The sequence below is a fragment of the Salmo salar genome, chromosome ssa14, assembly GCF_905237065.1.
Source record: "Salmo salar chromosome ssa14, Ssal_v3.1, whole genome shotgun sequence".
Lineage (NCBI taxonomy): Eukaryota > Metazoa > Chordata > Actinopteri > Salmoniformes > Salmonidae > Salmo > Salmo salar.
This window is the reverse complement of record NC_059455.1, coordinates 15,796,137-15,817,044: the sequence shown is the minus strand read 5'-3', so window position 1 is coordinate 15,817,044 and position 20,908 is coordinate 15,796,137. Positions and strand designations below refer to the sequence as shown.

Here is a 20,908-nt window from a genome sequence, read left to right as displayed (position 1 = left end):
GTACCCGTGCACATGCGCAGATACTCTGTCTGACTGTCTGTGTGAGAGCAAGGTTTTGCATCATGCTCATCTCAATGGCTGCATTCGAGCGGATCAATTTTATCAAGTCGGTTACCATCGTTGGTAACCACCTTTCAATGTGTGTTACATTCTGGGGATAAAAATGGTCCGACTTGCACCCACATGTCAGGTGCATGAACTTGACAAAAATCATGTGATCGAAGGTCATGAAGTTTTGACCGCAGTCAACCGCAAGTTTCTGCAATTGGAGGCTCTATTGTCAACCAATCATTAGGGTGGTTTTATTTGACCCACGCGAACGTGACCAAAGGCGTGACTGAAAAACGAACCAATTTTCCGCAATTTATGTGTGGATATATACAAATGAATTTGATATTTGAGGCTCTATCTCACTAAGTGATTGTACAGTCGTGGCCAAAAGTTTTGAGAATGACACAAATATAAATTTTCACAAAGTCTGCTGCCTCAGTTTGTATGATGGCAATTTGCATATACTCCAGAATGTTATGAAGAGTGATCAGATGAATTGCAATTAATTGCAAAGTCCCTCTTTGCCATGCAAATGAACTGAATCCCAACAAACATATTTCCACTGCATTTCAGCCCTGCCACAAAAGGACCAGCTGACATCATGTCAGTGATTCTCTCGTTAACACAGGTGTGAGTGTTGACGAGGACAAGGCTGGAGATCACTCTGTCATGCTGATTGAGTTCAAATAACAGACTGGAAGCTTCAAAAGGAGGGTGGTGCTTGGAATCATTGTTCTTCCTCTGTCAACCATGGTTACCTGCAAGGGAACACATGCCGTCATCATTGCTTTGCACAAAAAGGGCTTCACGGGCAAGGATATTGCTACCAGTAAGATTGCACCTAAATCAACCATTTATCGGATCATCAAGAACTTCAAGGACAGTGGTTCAATTGTTGTGAAGAAGGCTTCAGGGCGCCCAAGAAAGTCCAGCAAGTGCCAGGACCGTCTCCTAAAGTTGATTCAGCTGCGGGATCGGGGCACCACCAGTACAGAGATTGCTCAGGAATGGCCGCAGGCAGGTGTGAGTGCATCTGCATGCACAGTGAGGCGAAGACTTTTGGAGGATGGCCTGGTGTCAAGAAGGGCAGCAAAGAAGCCACTTCTCCAGGAAAAACATCAGGGACAGACTGATATTCTGCAAAAACTACAGGGATTGGACTGCTGAGGACTGGGGTAAAGTCATTTTCTCTGATGAATCCCCTTTCCGAATGTTTGGGGCATCCAGAAAAAAGCTTGTCCGGAGAAGACAAGGTGAGTGCTACCATCAGTCCTGTGTCATGCCAACAGTAAAGCATCCTAAGACCATTCATGTGTGGGGTTGCTTCTCAGCCAAGGGAGTGGGCTCACTCACAATTTTGCCTAAGAACACAGCCATGAATAAAGAATGGTACCAACACATCCTCTGAGAGCCACTTCTCCCAACCATCCAGGAACAGTTTGGTGACGAACAATGCCTTTTCCAGCATGATGGAGCACCTTGCCATAAGGCAAAAGTGATAACTAAGTGGCTCGGGGAACAAAACATTGATATTTTGGGTCCATGGCCAGGAAACTCCCCAGACCTTAATCCCATTGAGAACTTGTGGTCAATCCTCAAGAGGTGGGTGGACAAACAAAAACCCACAAATTCTGACAAACTCCAAGCATTGATTATGCAAGAATGGGCTGCCATCAGTCAGGATGTGGCCCAGAAGTTAATTGACAGCATGCCAGGGTGGATTGCAGAGGTCTTGAAAAACATTGCAAATATTGACTCTGCATCAACTTCATGTAATTGTCAATAAAAGCCTTTGATATGTATGAAATGCTTGTAATTATACTTCAGTATTCCATAGTAACATCTGACAAAAATATCTAATGACACTGAAGCAGCAAACTTTGTGGAAATTAATATTTGTGTCATTCTCAAAACTTTTGGTCACGACTATACAATGTTCACACATAATATTATATCATGATTTCAGTTTGTGAGTGTGTGATATGGGGGTTGGAGACATGTTTATTTCAACATTACACAGAAAACCTTTTAGAAACAATGGCAACACTGCCATGTTGATCTGAGCCTTGCTGTTGAAAAAACACATCAATGATAGACTTTCAGCTGTCGCAGATGCACCTCCCCCGACTTCACCCCAATTGTGTCTACAGTTGTTTGCTTTAGCCTTACCATTCAAACGCGACCAATATCTGCAGTGCTGCTGTGGCAACGTCATCTCATTGAGTCTACCTTTAAATTATAAAGTCAATCTCAATGTGACCCTCCAGATTCAGAAGCTTGAAAACCCCATTGGAAAACCTATTTGATTTTTACCCCCCCCCCCAAAAAAAACTAAAACTGAACATAATTCATTATGCTTTTTATTGCATTTTTGTTCATTTTGGGGTCAAAGATAATAGATTCAGTATAGTTTTAGTTTTCAAATGGGTTTGTTCATTATTTATTTTATTTACAAAATGTTTTAAAATGATTAGTTTTCAGTTTCAGTTTTAGTTTACTATAATAAAGTGTGTGTGTAACTGTACGTGTGTGTGTAACTGTACATACGCGTGTGCGTGCATGGCCGTGTACCAGTGTGTACCAGTGTGTACCAGTGTATACCAGTGTGTACCGGTGTGTGTCTGTTTTCACCTCTCTAACCTCTGCTTCCTGTGTCTCTGTAGGGATATGGCACTGTTACCTGGAGTTTTCCCTCTTGAGGCAGCAGCCCGGGGCAGATGTGACCATCGTAGACATCGGCTTCCAGACAGACGTCACGGTTTACCTGCATCTCAGTCAGACATGGCTCATCTTCTGTATGTTATCACCTCACTCATGACAATCTCTCTCTCTCTCAGCTTTGTCTTAGGGATAAGCCTCTTTCAAACAATTTAGCCTGATTACCAGTTCCTGAAAAAGTTGAAAATTTGTAAATAGATATTCTGTAAATACACAGTCTGTCATTTACTTAATACATTACATTTGGAGAGGATAATTTGGGTTAGGCTTGATGTTACTATGAGTTGATGTTACTGTGGTTTGATGTTACCATGGTTTGATGTTACTATGGGTTGATGTTACTATGGGTTGATGTTACTATGGTTTGATGTTACTATGGGTTGATGTTACTATGGGTTGATGTTACTGTGGGTTGATGTTACTGTGGGTTGATGTTACTGTGGGTTGATGTTACTATGGGTTGATGTTACTATGGTTTGATGTTACTATGGGTTGATGTTACTATGGGTTGATGTTACTGTGGGTTGATGTTACTGTGGGTTGATGTTACTATGGGTTGATGTTACTGTGGGTTGATGTTACTATGGGTTGATGTTACTATGGGTTGATGTTACTATGGGTTGATGTTACTGTGGGTTGATGTTACTGTGGGTTGATGTTACTGTGGGTTGATGTTACTATGGGTTGATGTTACTATGGGTTGATGTTACTATGGGTTGATGTTACTATGGTTTGGCTCAGACTCTCTCTAACCTTCTGCTGTGTTCCCCCCCCCTCTCTCTGTTAGTGATAGCTCTGTGTACCATAGAGGCCTCCATCTTGATCATTCTGATCTTTCTGAGGAAGAGAGTACGGATCGCTATCGCTCTACTGAGGGAGGGAAGCAAGTAAGTCGACTAATAGTAACAGTTTCTCTCGCAGTAACTGTTTGTGTTCTCCCGCCGTCTTTCCTCATGACTGTTTTTTGAGAATAATTTATTTTCAATGGTCTTCTTGTGCCTCTATCTCTAGGGCTGTTAGCTACATCATGTCAACACTTTTCTACCCAATCATCACCTTCCTGCTGCTGGCCATCTGCATCTCCTACTTTTCCGTCACCTCTGTGTATCCTCTTACTGGTGTGGTGTTTCTCCACTAGAGGGCACTGTTGATGCATTTCTTTGTTCATCGTGCTGTTCATGATTCCGACCTAAGTCCCAGATTCTATAAAGTATATTGTATTGAATGACTTATGGAATACAGAAACAGAGACATAGAGATTGATCTAAGAAAGTGCTGTTTTGTTGTGTATTGTGCAACATGTTTGATGCTTAATCAGCGTTACACACAGATTCCTGGCCTCCTCTGGAGATGCCATCTATAAAGTAATGGCTGCTGAGCCCAACTGCATGTACGCAAACAAGACATGCGATCCTGAGGTGAGTCCCCTTTTTCTCAACTCAATCTAAGTATCCTGCAGACGTACACAGAAACTCTGGTGTGGAGTACCCCCGATTTGTATAAATAGTCATTTATTATCACAATTTTCATCCCAGACTTTCAACAAGACCAACGTGTCCAAGACGTGTCCGGGCGCCCAGTGTACATTTGCGTTCTACGGCGGGGAGACGCCCTACCACCGCTACCTCTTCATCCTCCAGCTGTCCAACCTGCTCATCTTCCTGTGGCTGGTCAACTTTATCATCGCTCTGGGCCAGTGTACCCTGGCTGGGGCCTTCGCCTCCTACTACTGGGCCCGGAGGAAGCCCCAGGACATCCCCACCTGCCCCCTGTTTTCTTCATTTAGCAGGGCCATACGGTAAGGAGCCTTCCATACCATTTTGCCAGTACAGAAGATTAGCAATCTAACAGGAAGTGTTCATTTCACTATGGCTCAGGGATTGTTTGAGGCAGGTTTTTAGATGTTTCGGAGTGTTTGGGAGGTTCTGATTTTTTTCATGATAGACTGACTAAAGATGTGTGTGTGGCTGGGTTACAGGTATCACACTGGCTCGCTGGCATTTGGTGCTCTGATTCTGGCCCTGGTTCAGATGGCTCGAATTATCCTGGAGTATCTAGATTCGAAACTCAAAGGTGAGTTCGGCTTTAGTAAAGCACAGTCGTACATCATCTAGTCGTGGATGTGACTCTGTGGAGTTACTCATCACTAATGGTCGGTGGTCTGTGTTCAGGTGCCAGTAACGTGGCAGCACGCTTCCTGCTCTGCTGCCTCAAATGCTGTTTCTGGTGTCTAGAGCGCTTCATCAAATTCATGAACAGAAATGCTTACATTATGGTGAGTAGTGTGATGTGTGTCTGTATGTATTGATATTATTACATGTAATTATTTATAAATTAATATAAATTAAATAAAAATTAATTATAAATGTAATTACATGGCTTTGATCTGTGTTAATCGCTGCTTATGTAGCAACTGAATCAAGGGTAGATTAGCTACTGCGTATGCTATAACTCAATATGGTCCCATGGTCTGTGTGTTCCCTCTAGATTGCGATATATGGGAAGTGCTTCTGCACGTCAGCTCGAGATGCCTTCTGCCTATTGATGAGAAACGTAGTAAGGTAAGGCCCTCTGAAGCCAGGGATTGGATTATTAGGCTACCCAGTGTTGGCTGGCACTTCACTGGGGTAACCTTACTGGGTTCACCCCTCTCTCCTGCAGAGTGGCGGTGCTGGACAGAGTGACAGACTTCCTACTCTTCCTGGGGAAAGTGCTAATAGCAGGGAGTGTAGGTGAGTCATTGCAAAAAAACATATATTTTTTCTTGTGACTACTTAATAACCCTTTTAGGATAATAATTGATATTTTATTTGACTGCAATCAGTCAAAAGTCGCGTTTTAAAGTCTAAATAAATGATGAAGCATATCTGTGGGTTTTTCAACAAGCTCTCACAGTTTCATGTCAGAATTAGATGTTCATCCATGTTTCTCAAACGTCAAATTTCAAAGTTGTTCCAAACGTTGAATTTCAAGTGTTTAAGGTTAAGTTTAGACATTAACTCCAAATTCTTAAGGTTAGTCATTAACTCTGAATGATTAAGTTAATAGTTATCGCTGGATTCAAACGTACAACCTTTGTAATCAAAGGCAGATGCTTACCGAAACCTACTTTAAGTTAACAGCGCTCACTGGTGCCACCTAGTGGCCGGTTTCCACATAAACTCCCGACGTCCTCAGACATGGATGGACGTCGAATACCGAATTGTATCACGGGTGACCTGGCTGGGGTATTTACAATGTTGTGTCTTTTGTGTGTTGCAGGCGTCATAGCCTTCTTTTTCTTCACACACAAAATACCAATTGTTCAGGAAGATGTGCCGACCTTGCATTACTACTGGGTACCTCTACTGGTAAGATACAACAATAGAAAGGGTGTAGAAATGGGTATATCCTACATTCAGCTGGGTATTGATGGTGTATTATCGTGTCTTCTCAATGGCAGACGGTGATATTCGGGTCCTATTTGATCGCTCATGGATTCTTCAGCGTCTATGCAATGTGTGTGGACACGCTGTTTCTGTGTTTCTGTAAGTAAAGCCTACGTATTCTTCTTCATAGACATGCTTCCAAAACACTGTGGTGTTGGTTTTTGATTCATTTCCATTTTAATTCAAAAATCACATCTGAAGAAATACACCTGCTCTCATCCTTGGCTATTCAGTCGATCCCAATATCAACGCTTTGACCTTCTTCTTTTACAACTGTAAAAACCATCATGGCTGTTCTCTTGCTTTGCTTCACGTTCTATCTGAGCACCTCTAATCCCTCTCGCTCATCTCCTTTCCACCTCTCCCTTCCTCCTGTATTCCTTTCTCCACTCCTCCCGTACACCCCTCCAGGTGAGGACTTGGAGAGGAACGACGGGAGCCCTGAGAAACCCTTCCTCATGTCTGCTGAGCTGCACAGTATTCTGAGAAAAACTGAGCACCACTGAGGAACACAACACTCTCCTACAAACTAATAGCTTTACTTCTTCCAAGTTATTTAGCATGCTTTAAACTGAACAGAGCTCAACTCTGGCTACCTACACTATGCTGCCTATCAGCTAACAAGGAGATATCAGTCTCTAATGGAGAATGAGACCACTGACTGTGACTTTTGCAACTCAGAAACTTCTATTGTCTTCAGAACTAACATTGACTGATTTTGAGAGACTCATACGAACACGTACATTGACTATGACATGTGTGATCATTAGAATAACTGTTAGACTTAGAGAGTCGAACAATGAGACTAATAGTGTGGCCATTAGACTTTGCTACTGCCTTACCTCAAGACTAGGGACTGACAGGCAGGAACTATTTTGGAACAAGTTCAGGTGGTCAGACTTCACTGTGACTTGTGCTGATAATGAAACAAACTTGTAACTCTCTGGTCCAGAGAGAGAGAGAGAGAAACACTTCTGGTTTGCTCCAAACAGATCAGAGGCTATGCATATCCAACATGCAGTACACTACTGTCTCATCCCTAGCATCATTGTTAGTCCTCAGCAGCTGTACTGTAACTGCAGTTTACATGGACGATGGCCCTTACTGCAAAAACAATCACGTTATGAACTTCCATATTTAGAACAAAAGGAACCTTTTGGGTTCAGCAGACTGACAGAACTCTAAATTGTAGTCCGACTAATACTTGTTCTGCAGACTTTTAGCTAATGCTCAAACCGGTTGATTTATGCTACTCGAAGTCAATATTGGGTACTAATGGAGTTCCAAATATTCAGCCAATAAATGTTAAGCAACAACAGTGTCAAGGACAATCATGATCAAATTCTGCCCTCTATCCCACTACTGCAGAAAACAGTGCAGTTTGCAGTCAAAACCTGCAACTGTGATGACCTTTACACCCACACATGGGCTCATGTAATGTATAGCACAGGTAGCCTACATCATGTGTGTGATACCCTATATGTACAGTACCAGTCAAATGTTAGACACACCTACTCATTCCAGGGTATTTCTTCATTTTTTTAAACTATTTTCTACATTGTAGAATAGTGAAGACATCAAAACTATGAAATAACACATATGGAATCATGTAGTAACCAAAAAAGTGTAAAACAAATCTAAATATATTTTCTATTTGAGATTCTTCAAAGTAGCTACCCTTTGCACACTCTTGTCATTCTCTCAAGCAGCTGGAATGCATTTCAATTAACAGGTGTGCCTTTTTAAAAGTTCATTTGTGACATTTCTTTCCTTAATGTGTTTGAGCCGATCATTTGTGTTGTGACAAGGGAGGGGAGGGGGGTATACAGAAGATAGCCCTATTTGGTAAAAGACAGTCCATATAATGGCAAGAACAGCTTAAATAAGCAAAGACACATTTCAAGAACTTTGAAAGTTTCTTCAAGTGCAGGTGCAAAAACCATCAAGTGCTGTGATGAAACTGGCTCTCATGAGGACCGCCCCCAGAAAGGAAGACGCAGAGTTACCTCTGCTGCAGAGGATAAGTTCCTTAGCGTTACCAGCCTCAGAAATCAGCAATTAACTGCACCTCAGATTATACCTCACAGAGTTCAAGTAACAGACATCTCAATTTCAACTGTTCAGAGATTTTTCAACAGGACAATGACCCAAAACACACCTCCAGGCTGTGTAAGGGCTATTTGACCAAGGAGGAGAGTGATGGAGTGCTGCATCAGATGACCTGGCCTCCTCAATCACCCAACCTCAACCCAATTGAAATATTTTGATTGGTTTAACACTTTTTTGGTTACTACATGATTCCATGTGTTATTTCATAGTTTCATAGTATTATTCTACAATGTAGAAAATTTGGAAAATAATTGTAAAAAACTTGAAGGAGTAGGCGACCAAACTTTTGACTGGTACTGTATGTATGGGGGGGACAAGCAGTTTCAAATAAGGGCTCCTGTAAATCTAATATGCTCCTCCCCTGCTGTATGAATAGTGAATCGACTTCGTCAAACCTGGTTTTTCACCTCAACCAGAGCTCAGGATTTGAAGGCATGTCATCTCTTGGTCTTGATGGGATGTCCTTACAACTGAATGGTGTTACTTCCTGGCCAATGGACTGCTTTCCATAAGCCATACAAATACTGTATGTTGTCTGGTAGGAAAGCCTGCAAGCAAAATAATCCCTATGTGTAGTTTTGGCTGATGTTTGGTGGATTAGTTGTCTGAAGTGATTTTCTTTTACCTTGATCACCGTGGCTCTAGCAAATACTTGGGGAGACTATCAAATACAGAGGATGTGTCAGTGTCACTGCAATGAAGACCCGTTTAAAAAAAAATGCAGTTCTGTTAGTTGAGCATAAGGTGTTATGTATGACAACTGCAGGTTCTAGTTAGCGTGCCTAGCTAGTGGAAAATTGAGGTTTTTACTTTAGGCTAAACATATTTTAGACTCCTGGCAATGGAAGGATGTCAAAGCCATTTGTCGAATTTGTACATCAGTGGTACAGATGAAAAAAGTGCTACATTTTTAATATTGTCAATTACTTGTACATGCTCTTTTCTACATTTTGGGATCAGTATTTAATGTATTTTTCATTTGGGATTTTCTTTTGTAAAATGTAGTCAATGAGAACATGAAGTGACTTCTATAAATAAAAAGCATTTGAATAGTTCCATGTGCTTTACAGCATTTGCTGTGCCACAATGCAGTTACACCCTAAAAAAATAAAAATAAGGTAAAAACATGATACAAAGCTACAGCTATTGCAGCAAAGACTTTTTTCACAGAACCCATAAATCCCAGTCTATTCTCACTCAGTTTCAGTTAGTCTTCTCAACTCTTATTCCAGTGCTGGACCAAGAGTACAACGATGGTTCAGCAGCTCGACCCTACCACATGACCAGCACTCTGAGGAGGATGCTCCGCAGGCGCCGGACGAAAAGACAGAAGAGTAGGAAGAGAGAAAAAGATTCAGAAGAGTGAAATGAAGAGGACTGAAGGCAGGAGGATAAGTCTCAATGTTCTAACAGCATTCTTGCCAATGGGCATGTGCCACCGCCCAAGCTAAATAGTTTACCAGCAACAGAAACATGACTAAGGCATATGCCCCTTAAAGACTTTTCAATCAGTTAAATGTGAAGTGTGTCAAATGTTATGATCCTCATTAACGTCAGAACAAGACAGCATCTAGTAAAGTCCAGTCCCTCATTGTCAGCAGTGATCATATGGCTTTTATTCAGTATTTCTTCACAGCCATCAAAAACAGAGCTCAGCTATATATCAGCGACAAAACAGAAACTAAGATATCAAATCATTTCATTACTTTAAACAAAGTGCTGTCACATGCAACAAATAAATTAAATATGAAATTTCATAACCAATATAGATTATATATATATTAACAAAAAGTTTAGACATCAACCTCCTTATTTTACATTAAATTCTGACCAATGTATCTCCTTCGATAAACCCTCAACAAATAATTTAATGTAGGTGACACGCCCTTTGATGGACGGTGAGTATCGCTCCGCAGCATTCTGACCCGGTTCTGCAGGGGGTGGAATATAACGATCAGGCATGGCTGATTGGCAGCTGTGTCATGGAATGGGACATAATAGGCTGGAACACCAGTGAGGATGGAGAGTGCACTGAAGAACACAAACATGCTATTGTTAGTCCAAAACCCATTATTGGTTATAGTAATATTGATACACTATTCATATTATTGTGATTTCAAATATTGTTGTGACTTCAGATCTTTGCACTGATTTCTAACAAAACAAATAAAATGTCACTCATGATACACAAGACATGTAAAAATATGAACCTGTGATCTCCAAGTGCCGACTTTGCTCACCATCCATGTATGTGTGTAGTGCGGTAAGCATGGGCGTGTGCATGGGTGTGTCTGTTGGGATGTAAGCTGTGTACTGGAGATCATCCAGGAGAGGCGGAGAGAGCCTGGACTGCTGTAGCGATGACATTGCTGCGGAGGACATGTGGTGGTTGGGGCTCACGTGCTTCTTATGACGAGCTCGGCAGTTCTGGAACCAAACCTAGAGATGAAACAGGGATGGGTTAAGCCTTCTTTGTAATTTCAGGGACACCTAATTATTTGACTAGGCTAAATGTTAGCGCGCTCACCTGGATGACCCTGCGACTAAGGCCAGTCCTCTCTGCCAGCTTCTGGAGGGTCTGAGCATCTGGGTTGTTGTCCTGAGCAAACTGAGCCTGCATCACCTGACAGACAAGATACAGAGAATGCAAGATGCACACATGAATATTGTTCTTGGTATGGTTTTGGCACTTACATTTTAGGCATTTAGCAGACGCTCTTATCCAGAACTTACAGTTAGTGTATTCATCTTAAGATAACTAGGTGGGACAACCACATACCACAGGCAAAGAAAGTACATTTTTCCTCAAAGTACAGTAACTATCAGTAGAGTGAGTGCTTGTTGGGGGGGGAACAGAAAAGTAAATATAAAGCCATGATGTTCACCTGTAGCTGGTCTGCAGTGAAGCTAGTGCGAGCCCTCTTAGTTGGTTTGGCCTGGGACCCTTCCTGCTCTGATGGTAGGGCCCCCTCTACATTCACAACTTTTCCTGTAAGGACATGCGACCACAAACATTCAGTTATCAATGAATGTTTCAAAAGAACAAGCTTCAATTAAATTGCTACATCATAAATGTGTAGAAAAGAGGCCTATGTACCGTCTGAATATTGTACAATAAACACCTTTTCTCAAAATACAGGCCTTCCTGTTCTTTCTATACACCCTTAATGTTGCTTACCACTGTCCATAGCCCGTTTCAGGTTGTCCAGCATGCAGTCGTAGTGGATGCGGCACAGCACCCTCTCCTCCACCAGGGCAAACTCCTCTCCCGTGGAGAGCTGGCGCTTGCAGGAGAAGCAGGCAAAGCAGGCCAGGTGGTAGGTATTGCCCTTTGCCCTCCTTACCCAGTCATTGGAGTGGATGTTCCTGCCACAGCGGGCGCAGCGAGTTCCATACTTCCTGTGAGAAAGTTGGATTGTATTTTTTTACATGACAGTTATGTTTGTAGTTTACAGTAAGCTACATAATTCAACACATTTGTATTATATAATTTTGCATGATAGACAAATACTTTCTAGCCTACTAATAATGGAGAACTGTGGGGAATGCAAATATTCTTTATAGCTACTTTTATAAACTTGTATGTGTTATGAAAAGTTAATTTGTTTGATGTAAAAATTTATGTTCAAATTTAAGATTGAAACCTTTGTTCTCAAACATAAGAAATGTAAATTGTAGGCTGAGCTGGTGCATGGCCTCATAGGGCCCAAGGTAATGTCAACACTTCCTTCTAAGAATCAATATTTTTTTTTATTTAAACAGGCTTAAGATACACAATCTGAGGCCATATAATTACCTGAAGTAGTCGAGTTTGCAGAAAACCTCTTTCTCTTTGATGTAACAACTGACATGCCTTCCAAGAGGAGTTTGGCACACGCTGCACGAGAGGCACTTCACGTGCCAGCACAAGTTGTTCACCTGAAACGTAGCCATAGCAGTCAGACATTTATTCAACCGAAATAGTAGCTTCATCTACAGTTTCAGTACACGAAAGGCAAGTATGAATATCTTTCGATGTCAGTGACAAATATTTAATATTTTTTTAAACAAATCTCAACTGAAATGTGATTTTATTTAGACTAACTTACCAAATAGGTCAATGTCAAACTTTCTCCTCAGTTGAACATGTAAATACTGTAGGCCTATTAGTTTATGGACGTGGGACAACCATTTAACATAAGACTTTTAGGCCTTGGTTGAATAGGCCTAATAAAAGCCTGTCATGGGCTCGGCAACTTACCTTGAGCAGGTATTTGTCGACTATCTCCAAACCACAACTTGCACAAAGGCTTTTCCCCAGAGAGGCTGATGCCATCGTCTGCAGTGTCGAGGATGACGAAAAAGACGAAGACGGTGAATATGACTCGTCTTCAAAAATTTCTTCCGAGGTGCCCTGGATATAAAATGGAGTACATTAAAGTCAAATAAAATTGACAATATTTTCCATGCGTAAACTACGGACAAAAATATTTGACAAAATGTGGTCTAACGGAGTTTGGAAGTTGTCAATTTCCACATACTAAAATAGGCCTACAAGTAAAAGTACGAATCACTGGTAGCCTATGCTCCGAGGGTCGGAAGATGCACCTCCACATCACTCCTTAGGCATAGCGAGGGGTCAAAAGAAACTGGAGCAAAATAAGATGCCATCTCGAAGAATAAGAATTTACAAACCAAATTGCACGATTGAGAAAATGTTATAGCCTACTTCAAGCACTTTCCGCAACAGGATGGATCACATTACCAACTCATCCGTTTCTGATGTCAAATTAGTTGTCTGCAGGAGGGCAATTCTCAAAGTGAAATTTAAGACAAATGGTCGAACAAAATAGGCTATATTAAAAAAACAAAAATAGCCTTAATGGCCAAATCAAAGAAACAAAATGTTTGCTGACTTTTGGCAATTAGCGCCACTGCAGCCCACTTCAAACCAACGTGCGATCAGCCCGCGGCTGTCACAGCTGCAGGGATTTATTTTTGATTAATAAACGCACACTCACTCAGGTAATGAATTAACTGATTTGTGCCCAGAAAACTAAATGGTGGGCACATCAGAAATCTACTATAAAACTATAATTTCGTTAACTTAGAACCGATTCATATCCTATCGGTTTGCAGTAGCCACAATTCGTTCCAATTATAGGCCATTTAAACTAATGGTAATAGCATGAAATGAAAAAAATATATTCTCAAAAACACGATGAATGCTCCGATACTTTTTTGCCAATATTGAACATAGGCTTACCGTGCTGTTGGAAATCGAGTTGAACCCATTTTCAATATCGTCCACCTTGGAGTAAGCCAACATTAGTTCACTTTTCCAATACATTACTTGTAGTCCTAGAACAAATCAACCAGGAGAATAATCCGATATATTCCAGTGTCAGACGCTGCTGCACCAACCATGCTCCACTGAAAGCGGTCTTTACATTACTGAGGGTGTAGCTTTTTCCCTCTCCATTTTCATCACGGTCTTGGCCGCACCTCCTTTACACATGCCCGCCTTGCAGTGGATATGACATGTTATCCATAGGGCAAGTATTTCGATGTAACCTTTGATCTTCGGGGGGGGGGGGGGAAACATATGCAACAATCTTCCTGGATAAGACGCTCATGATTAATTCCCATTTCACAGTAGGCTGCTCCAATGCCAAACGTGAAAAGAAATTCGAACAAAATTTAACAGCCCATTTAGGCCTGGTGTATATCTTACAACTACTACTGTAGCCGAATGTTTGCAACCTTAGTTTCAGAAAAGAGAGAACTCGTACAGCCGCAATCATTTCTTTTTTAATGCACCCCATTAGGACTAACCGGTGGCATCTGGGCAGAAAGCAACGGACAGCACCCAATTTTGGCTTATTGTATCCCAGCTGAGTTCAGTATCGTTATTGCTACCTGCAGCTGATTATGATGGTGGTAGTAGTTAAATGAACAATGGGCCCTATAATTGCTAAATACAAGCAGGTTTGTGAAACCTCTAATATTTAAAAATAATTTCTTGTTTGGCCATTATTTGTTTTGCCATTGTACGCACAAAGCATTAGTTAAACCTGATAGGAGTGGGGACCCTTTTCAATAGGAAAAGCAGTATATCAATGATCATCATGCAACTGTTAAAGTTATGCGATGTATGGCCCACTGCAGCAATTCTTTAACCTCCCTGTTTTACTGAAATGGTATAATTTTGCTCTAAATTAATTTTTCAGCAGGTCTCTTTCATTTTTTCGTTTTCATAATACAAATGCATGCAAATTCTAATATAGTGGTGAAATTGTGCTCATTTGCTATAATAGCCAGCATAGTATTTAATAATTACTTGTATTGACGTTGAGTTATGCTAATTGTGATAGCCTTGCTCTAACATTTATGCCTGTATAAACGTTTATTTGTTTTTACAAAGTTCGTTTCTTGTTTTGTTTTTATAAGAGAGCACCTGACCACTGACTTTGTGCGCGTCACATCAGCTCTGACACATACACACAGCGGATTTTTTTTATCATCACCGTTGAAAATATTTTATTGAAGTATTTTGTACATTTTTATCCTTTCTTTAAAATATATTTATTTGTTTGTTATCAGCAATGCCTATTTTAAACGTGCCAATTACATTCATACAAATGCTTTTTATTATTATTATAGCTACACAATTCTTAAATGATAATTTGATAAATTCGACTTAAACTAAATTTTTTCCAAAGTGCAAGAAATCGATTTCTTGTAATGGAAAAATATGACGGTACATAATTATTATTAGATTCACCGTTGCTAGAATATGTAATTATCACATTTCACGAGCAGACAGAACCATTTAAACCTTTCTCTGGGCTACCACTGAAACCCACTGAATCTGATCAAATGAACGGTATGCTTAATATAATATGCACATTTTTATATTTCGTTTTTGAGTGTGTGATTGACAATATCAGCCTCTTCATCTTTGTGTTTCTCCCTTTGCGGGAATTTCATAAAAACCCACAACCGTTCAAAATATCAACTTTCAGACGCTTGGGAAAAACGTTTTTTTATTTTTTTACATAATTACAAAGACAAGTAAACCACTCCGACTTAAATCCTTCGCCAGTGAATTTCACCATTTAAAAAACCTAATTGACCCTCTTCACAACGTTATTTCCAAATGTTTTCCCCTAAGCTGTTAATGGGAAAGCATGGGGGTTAGGCAATATGGACACAAACGTCTAACAATTCATGTCCATCACAGGTATGATGACAAACATGTAAATTGAGTCCCTCATAATAATGGCTCACATTTTAGCTCTTTCCATAGAAGCCCGTTATCATTATATTGGATAACTCACCTCATTGAATCATTGAGACAAACAGACAGTAGAAACTGTTAATCTGGAGTTTGTTAGAGGGTCTTGTTGGAACTAGGAAGCTATTGTCTTGGGTTACAAGATGATATCTTATTTTTTGGTGTAGGTCCATTTGAGGTAACGCATGTGTGATACAGTTGTGTGAGAGAGGAATCAAAGTATGCCTGACATAATTGTGTGAAAGAGGAATCAAAGTATGCCTGACATAATTGCCAAAACAGTCATCTGGATTTTGTAATCTTTCTAAGTTAGTGCTCCCTGTTACTCAGACCATTGTGTACAAGGCTCAGATAAAGGTGCATTGAGTCTAATCTTTTGGTTAGGTCATGATATCATATCAGGTGACATCATATAAAAATGTATTGGGGCAATACTGTTGGTTGACTTGACATCAGTGTGTGTTTGTTTGCTCCAAACTCCAAACTCAAAGGCTTTGTTTTTCCCACCTGCATGGTGATTCTTTTTGGGGTTGTCTCATATAGAACTGCAGTGATCACCAAAGTGCACTGTGCTACTCTTTGCTACAGTACTTACTGAATCTAAGTTGCTCTGGATAAGTTTATCTGCAAAACCACATGTAGGCCTAAATGTGAAATGTTCTGCGGCACAGCTGAAGATTGAAGAATATTTGTTCCTTGGCTTCTCTCTGCCTCCCTTTTTTCACTGTACTGTGTGTGACACCAAGCTCATACCTTGTTGAGCTCTGGATGGGTACAACCATAGAAATAGATTTGATAGAACGGACAAAGATCCTCAGTCTAGAGATTTATGGGTTGCACATCAAATATGAAACGATGACATAAATTGCAGTGTCCGCTCCATTCGATTGGCCCTAGAGAGGAGAGGGGTCCTCTGGATTCTGATGCTGCTTTATGTTGTCGAACTTTGTCGGGAAATGGGCCCAATCCAAGAGTGACGTGGTTCTAACGTTCTTTCTATTTCCCATCATAGTGAAACCCCCATCCTGTTACACACATGTGGAGGAAGCAGAAGGAAGAGGAGGGACAAGCATTTACGCACAGTAGAAATGGCAACTAGTACAACAACTGGTGAAGGATAGACATTACAAAGCAAACTGATAAGTGATCAAAGTCTAAAAAAGGAAATGGATTCTTTATTCGAGACTTCTGTTGCTGTTTTTCCTCCCTCAAAACAGTCTGAAAACATTTCACATCCCGTTTTCCTCTTGCATTGCAATTGTTCTTACAGCAACGTCTCGGTAGGGCTTTCTCTATTGTGACAGTGGAGATATGCTTGGTCCACACAGATATGCCTGTGTGTGTAAGATAATACCCCTCAAGGCATTGCATCTTGTCATCGGCCATAGAAGAATAACAAACCTAATGGAAATTGTCTTGTTTTGCTATTTTGGTGTTGATGGAAAGGCACAGCACATTTACCTATGGCTATTGTTTTTTATTTAATCATTAAGTTAGGGGGTTTGTTATACAATTTCAAGCCATGTTGATGAGTTTTGACATTGTTAAATATGTTTTCAGGCTAGACACTTTCAGAGAGGTTAATCCAAATGATAACGATTCAACAGGAGGCTATTTGCCATTGGCATATAACCACAATTTTGACCGTATACGTCTTTTTGACCAAAATACGAAATATAGAAAATTAAGGTGGAGGTGGGCAGGAGTCCTATTACCCAGCAGGCCTGGGGGGCTAGAGCCCTCAGAGCGCCTGTCATCCAAATAAGCTGTGACAGGCTAACCTGGGGGACAGAGGAGGGCTGCAGAGGTCATGTTTTCTGGAAGAAAGATAAATCTCCACTGGTGTCACGGCATATGCATCAGGTCTCATTCAGTGACATCAGATCTCAATGCTGAGCCCAGCTCTTCCCATGTGAAGATGTAGGTGTTTTTAGATGTATTTGATTTAAAGTCATGTTGACAACTTATAAAACAGGCTGGTGTGTTGTTTGTTGGAACGGCAAAGGTTTACATTGAGGATAGAAAGAATGACTGGGATGAAAATATGGTGCTTCTTATGGCATTACTGTACATGCCATGTTCATGGCTTGGCTGGTCAGGCTGGCCGGAACAATGCACTTCTTCTAGTGTGTTGCATGTCAGGACTTCAGTCCATGGATGTTGTTGTGGTGGTAGGAAATGGAGCTGATGACAGCTCCTTGGCTAGCGACACGACTCTGTGCAGCCACTATCACTCTGGCCTTAGGAAACAGAGAATACAACATCACTCCCACGTGGAAGTCCGACCCAAAACACACTGCCCTTAATGCCTGCTCCTCTGGGTCTGCCTACTCTGGCCCAGACCTTCTGTCTCTGAGCTGGTGTTTGTTTTGTTGCTTAAGAGGAGTGTCCTGCAAAAACCCTTACTGACCTCCTGAACTATGTTGTCATTCTTGGCTGTCAAATGGCTCAGTTGTTTGGTGCATAGTGCTGCTAAGGTTGTATGTTTAATGCCATTATGACTCCGTGAAACATTGCACTTTGTGCTGTAGAACCCACCCCCTACTTCTTTGACATTAACTCAAAACTCTTCACATACTCTTTCCCTCCATAGTCACTAACCCTAACACAACGAGAGTCACTTTCAGAGGGAAGTTTGGGGATCAAGAATGAACAAGGGGATCAAGAAACCTGTGAACTTTAGAGCACACTCTCATTGGCTTCTTAACCATGCTATTCATATTCAATGTGGATTGTAAATTGAGCTCTGTCAGCCCAGCCAGTTGCTGACAAACCCCCTCCCTCTCTGCACCCCTGTTGACCATCTTGGTGCCACACTGGATCCCTCCAGACAGGAAGATGTTGTCTAGACGTTCAGCTTTGAACTCTGTCCTTTCTCCCTGCGTCCCAGGTGAGCCGACATCGCTTCAGCTTCGGTCACACCGCTCCGGTTCCAATCTATACCTCCTTACACCCCTTTACACACCCCTTGACAACCACCCTTGGACCCCCACATCCGCTGAAGCCCCCCACTTCATACCCACAGAGGGACGGTTGGTTTGGCTGGGCTACAGAGCGACCGGAGGAAAAAGGCCTGAATGTAAGAGGAGTGCTCAGGGCCCAGCTTCCTTTCATCTGGCCAGGGCTGAGTCACCGAGGCTAGGGAACGTAAGCCAGGGGAAGCCCCTCTGGAGCAGTCGCACGCACTGCTCCATTACACTTGCTCTGGAACAGGATCTAGTTTGATTGAGCAATGAGAGAGGAGCTCTAAAGCCTTGCATATTCGCATACTCAGAGGAAATGGATGAAAATAAAACTGCTTGTATGTACTCAAACAGACCTTATTTACTGGCACGGTGTTTCAGAGTAAGTATGACCGATGATATTTCCTCTATTTTGACTGATGGATTTTCATGAAGTTGTTGACGCTTGCCACGACAGGGTCGTTTACCTCATGATTTAAAATGAGCTGAACTTTTCTGATGCCTTCATTTTGCTACCTCACTTTTCAAGTGTGGTGTTCAACAGGGGATCTTTGGATCTTTATTATTTTAATTCTAGTTTATATTAATGATCTGACAAATGCATCAACTTTCTCAACTTTGCTGATGATGACACAAGCTGGGCTATGGAGTCTGCATCTCTCACTACATTAATGTTTATACCTACTGTACAATGAGTGTACAAATCATTAAGCGTTGAACGGAAGATGCAATACTCTCTCCATTGAATAACATCTGATCAGATTTTCTATTGTACAATGTTTGGTCTTATTTAAACAGCCCATAATGCACACAGGCATACCCCCCCCCCACACACACATATACACACACACACTCAAATACATTCACAAAGTGCATGTGCAGGCACACACACACACACACACACACACACACACACACACACACACACACAGAGCTCTCACTGAGCCAAAAGATGTATGTCTTTCCCACTATACAGTACATACCACATGTTGTAGCTGGCATGTTGACAGAAACCACAAGTTTCACATTTGTGTTACCATAGGTGAAGGTAAACACCAACTAACCAGAACCATCAGCCCACACAATACAAGCACACAAATGTCAAGTCTTGTTTATATGCCTCTTGTATTCTGGGTGTTTTTTGGGGGATGTAAGAGGTAACAGCCATGACCAGGGGATAAATGGCTTGCCTGTTGGAGGCTTCAGAATCTGCCCTGCTTACACACACCCACAGGTAAGAGTATGCATGCAGCACACACACACACACACACACACATCCCCTCTCTACAACCCCTCCTATTTTAAGGTGTGAACATAACACAAGTGAAAAGGGTGTAAAGGTGAGCTTTGAGAGGAAGGCAGGCATGAAGCAGGCCGATGACGGTAACCTGCACAATTATTCCAGCTATGACAACAAATGCGAGGTCAGAGGGAACTCAGGCACCATTGACACCTGTCGCAGCTGCCCCAGCAGAGAAACCAGGAGTGGAGGAGGGCGTTGGGGTAACACCTCAGCGCGGCTGTATGGGGAGAAACAAATGGACAATGTGAAGAAGGGCGGACACACATACACACCAAAAACATGACATCATCCAGTCTGAAAACAGTTGAGTGTTGTTATGTGGGCGAGTTACCTTGCCAAACAGTCAGAAAGCCCTTAGCCGAAGTGTGTAGTTACAATTTATTCGTGCATGGAAATTGACATTCATATAAGTACAACTAAAACTGACATACTCAATACTTTTATATTGATGTGTGTTAGACTGAGTCTTCAGAAAACACTTGAGCTGCTTTGTAACCAAACATGGCTGACTGGCAGTCATCCCTATCCTGCTCCAGTGAGTTGGGCCTCTACTGACAAGTCTGATCTGTTGCACGTGTCCTTGCACCAAATCTGCCTGACCTTCTGACCCTGCACCGTACCTCAGTGCTCCTGATCTGGGGAGAAAGGGTAATCATACACCATGAAATGACTGACAGGGTTTCTGAACATCCACAAGTAAACGAGCAGTGATGTTGCAGAAGTGAATGACCTTTGCTTGCTCATGAGCTGTAAAGACAGGTTGAAGAATAGAATCATCATAAAAATGTATGAACTTTTCCAGCATTTTATTGACAAATCATTTGTGTCCTCTTAAGCTCAAACGATATTCAGATCTGAAGATCATTTAGTGGACGAAGCGTTGTTTTGCTTCACCAAGACAAAGGGCATTGAAGAGGCCAGAGAGAAAGAAGACACATCTTCTACAGAACCAGTAATAGATTCACCGCCTCCTCCTGGTCAGACTCCTGGCATGGCGTTGCCCCTCCACACTGGGCCTCTAATTATTTCATCATGTTGCAGGAAATCCTGCCAAGGCTAC

At 41.6% G+C, this 20,908-nt stretch overlaps 2 protein-coding genes across 6 annotated transcripts in view; one reads left to right on the top strand and one right to left on the bottom strand.

Annotated features, from left to right (window-relative positions):
* The window catches only part of LOC106568882 (choline transporter-like protein 5-A), a 106,929-nt gene extending 97,198 nt beyond the window's left edge, over positions 1–9,731 (top strand). Inside the window, exons 11-22 of one of the 4 annotated variants that reach the window (XM_014139663.2) lie at positions 2,715–2,846; positions 3,557–3,656; positions 3,781–3,873; positions 4,100–4,187; positions 4,305–4,567; positions 4,748–4,842; positions 4,941–5,044; positions 5,257–5,330; positions 5,431–5,501; positions 6,031–6,119; positions 6,212–6,296; positions 9,539–9,731. In XM_014139663.2, coding sequence (XP_013995138.1) covers positions 2,715–2,846; positions 3,557–3,656; positions 3,781–3,873; positions 4,100–4,187; positions 4,305–4,567; positions 4,748–4,842; positions 4,941–5,044; positions 5,257–5,330; positions 5,431–5,501; positions 6,031–6,119; positions 6,212–6,296; positions 9,539–9,672 — 1,328 coding nt within the window. In that variant the 3' untranslated portion in view covers positions 9,673–9,731. Of the gene's footprint in view, positions 1–2,714; positions 2,847–3,556; positions 3,657–3,780; positions 3,874–4,087; positions 4,188–4,304; positions 4,568–4,747; positions 4,843–4,940; positions 5,045–5,256; positions 5,331–5,430; positions 5,502–6,030; positions 6,120–6,211; positions 6,297–6,608; positions 7,514–9,538 lie in introns of those variants that run through there. The other 3 variants (XM_045693973.1, XM_045693975.1, XM_045693974.1) reach the window with 3 other exon arrangements.
* A 171-nt stretch (positions 9,732–9,902) lies between these two features.
* Positions 9,903–13,794, bottom strand: LOC106568884 (LIM homeobox 8a). Of its 2 annotated transcripts, none has more exons than XM_014139665.2 (8): positions 13,552–13,794; positions 12,547–12,699; positions 12,103–12,224; positions 11,485–11,705; positions 11,192–11,295; positions 10,834–10,929; positions 10,517–10,745; positions 9,903–10,337 (listed from the first exon to the last, which is right to left on the bottom strand). In XM_014139665.2, the coding sequence occupies exons 1-8, from the start codon at positions 13,633–13,635 to the stop codon at positions 10,261–10,263; spliced, it is 1,086 nt and encodes a 361-aa protein (XP_013995140.1). In that variant the 5' UTR covers positions 13,636–13,794; the 3' UTR covers positions 9,903–10,260. The 2 variants fall into 2 exon arrangements, with proteins under 2 accessions (XP_013995140.1, XP_013995141.1); XM_014139666.2 differs by having other exon boundaries at positions 10,547–10,745.
* Positions 13,795–20,908: the final 7,114 nt, after the last annotated feature.

What these genes read in the sequence shown, in the direction of transcription:
- LOC106568884 (XM_014139665.2), bottom strand. Translation starts at nt 13,635, where the DNA reads ATGTATTGGAAAAGTGAACTAATGTTGGCTTACTCCAAGGTGGACGAT. An exon ending in GAAACGGGCTATGGACAGTG is followed by an intron (nt 11,296 to 11,484) that starts GTAAGCAACATT and finishes ATGTCCTTACAG; the next exon opens with GAAAAGTTGTGAATGTAGAG. An exon ending in TCGGCACTTGGAGATCACAG is followed by an intron (nt 10,338 to 10,516) that starts GTTCATATTTTT and finishes TGTGTTCTTCAG; the next exon opens with TGCACTCTCCATCCTCACTG.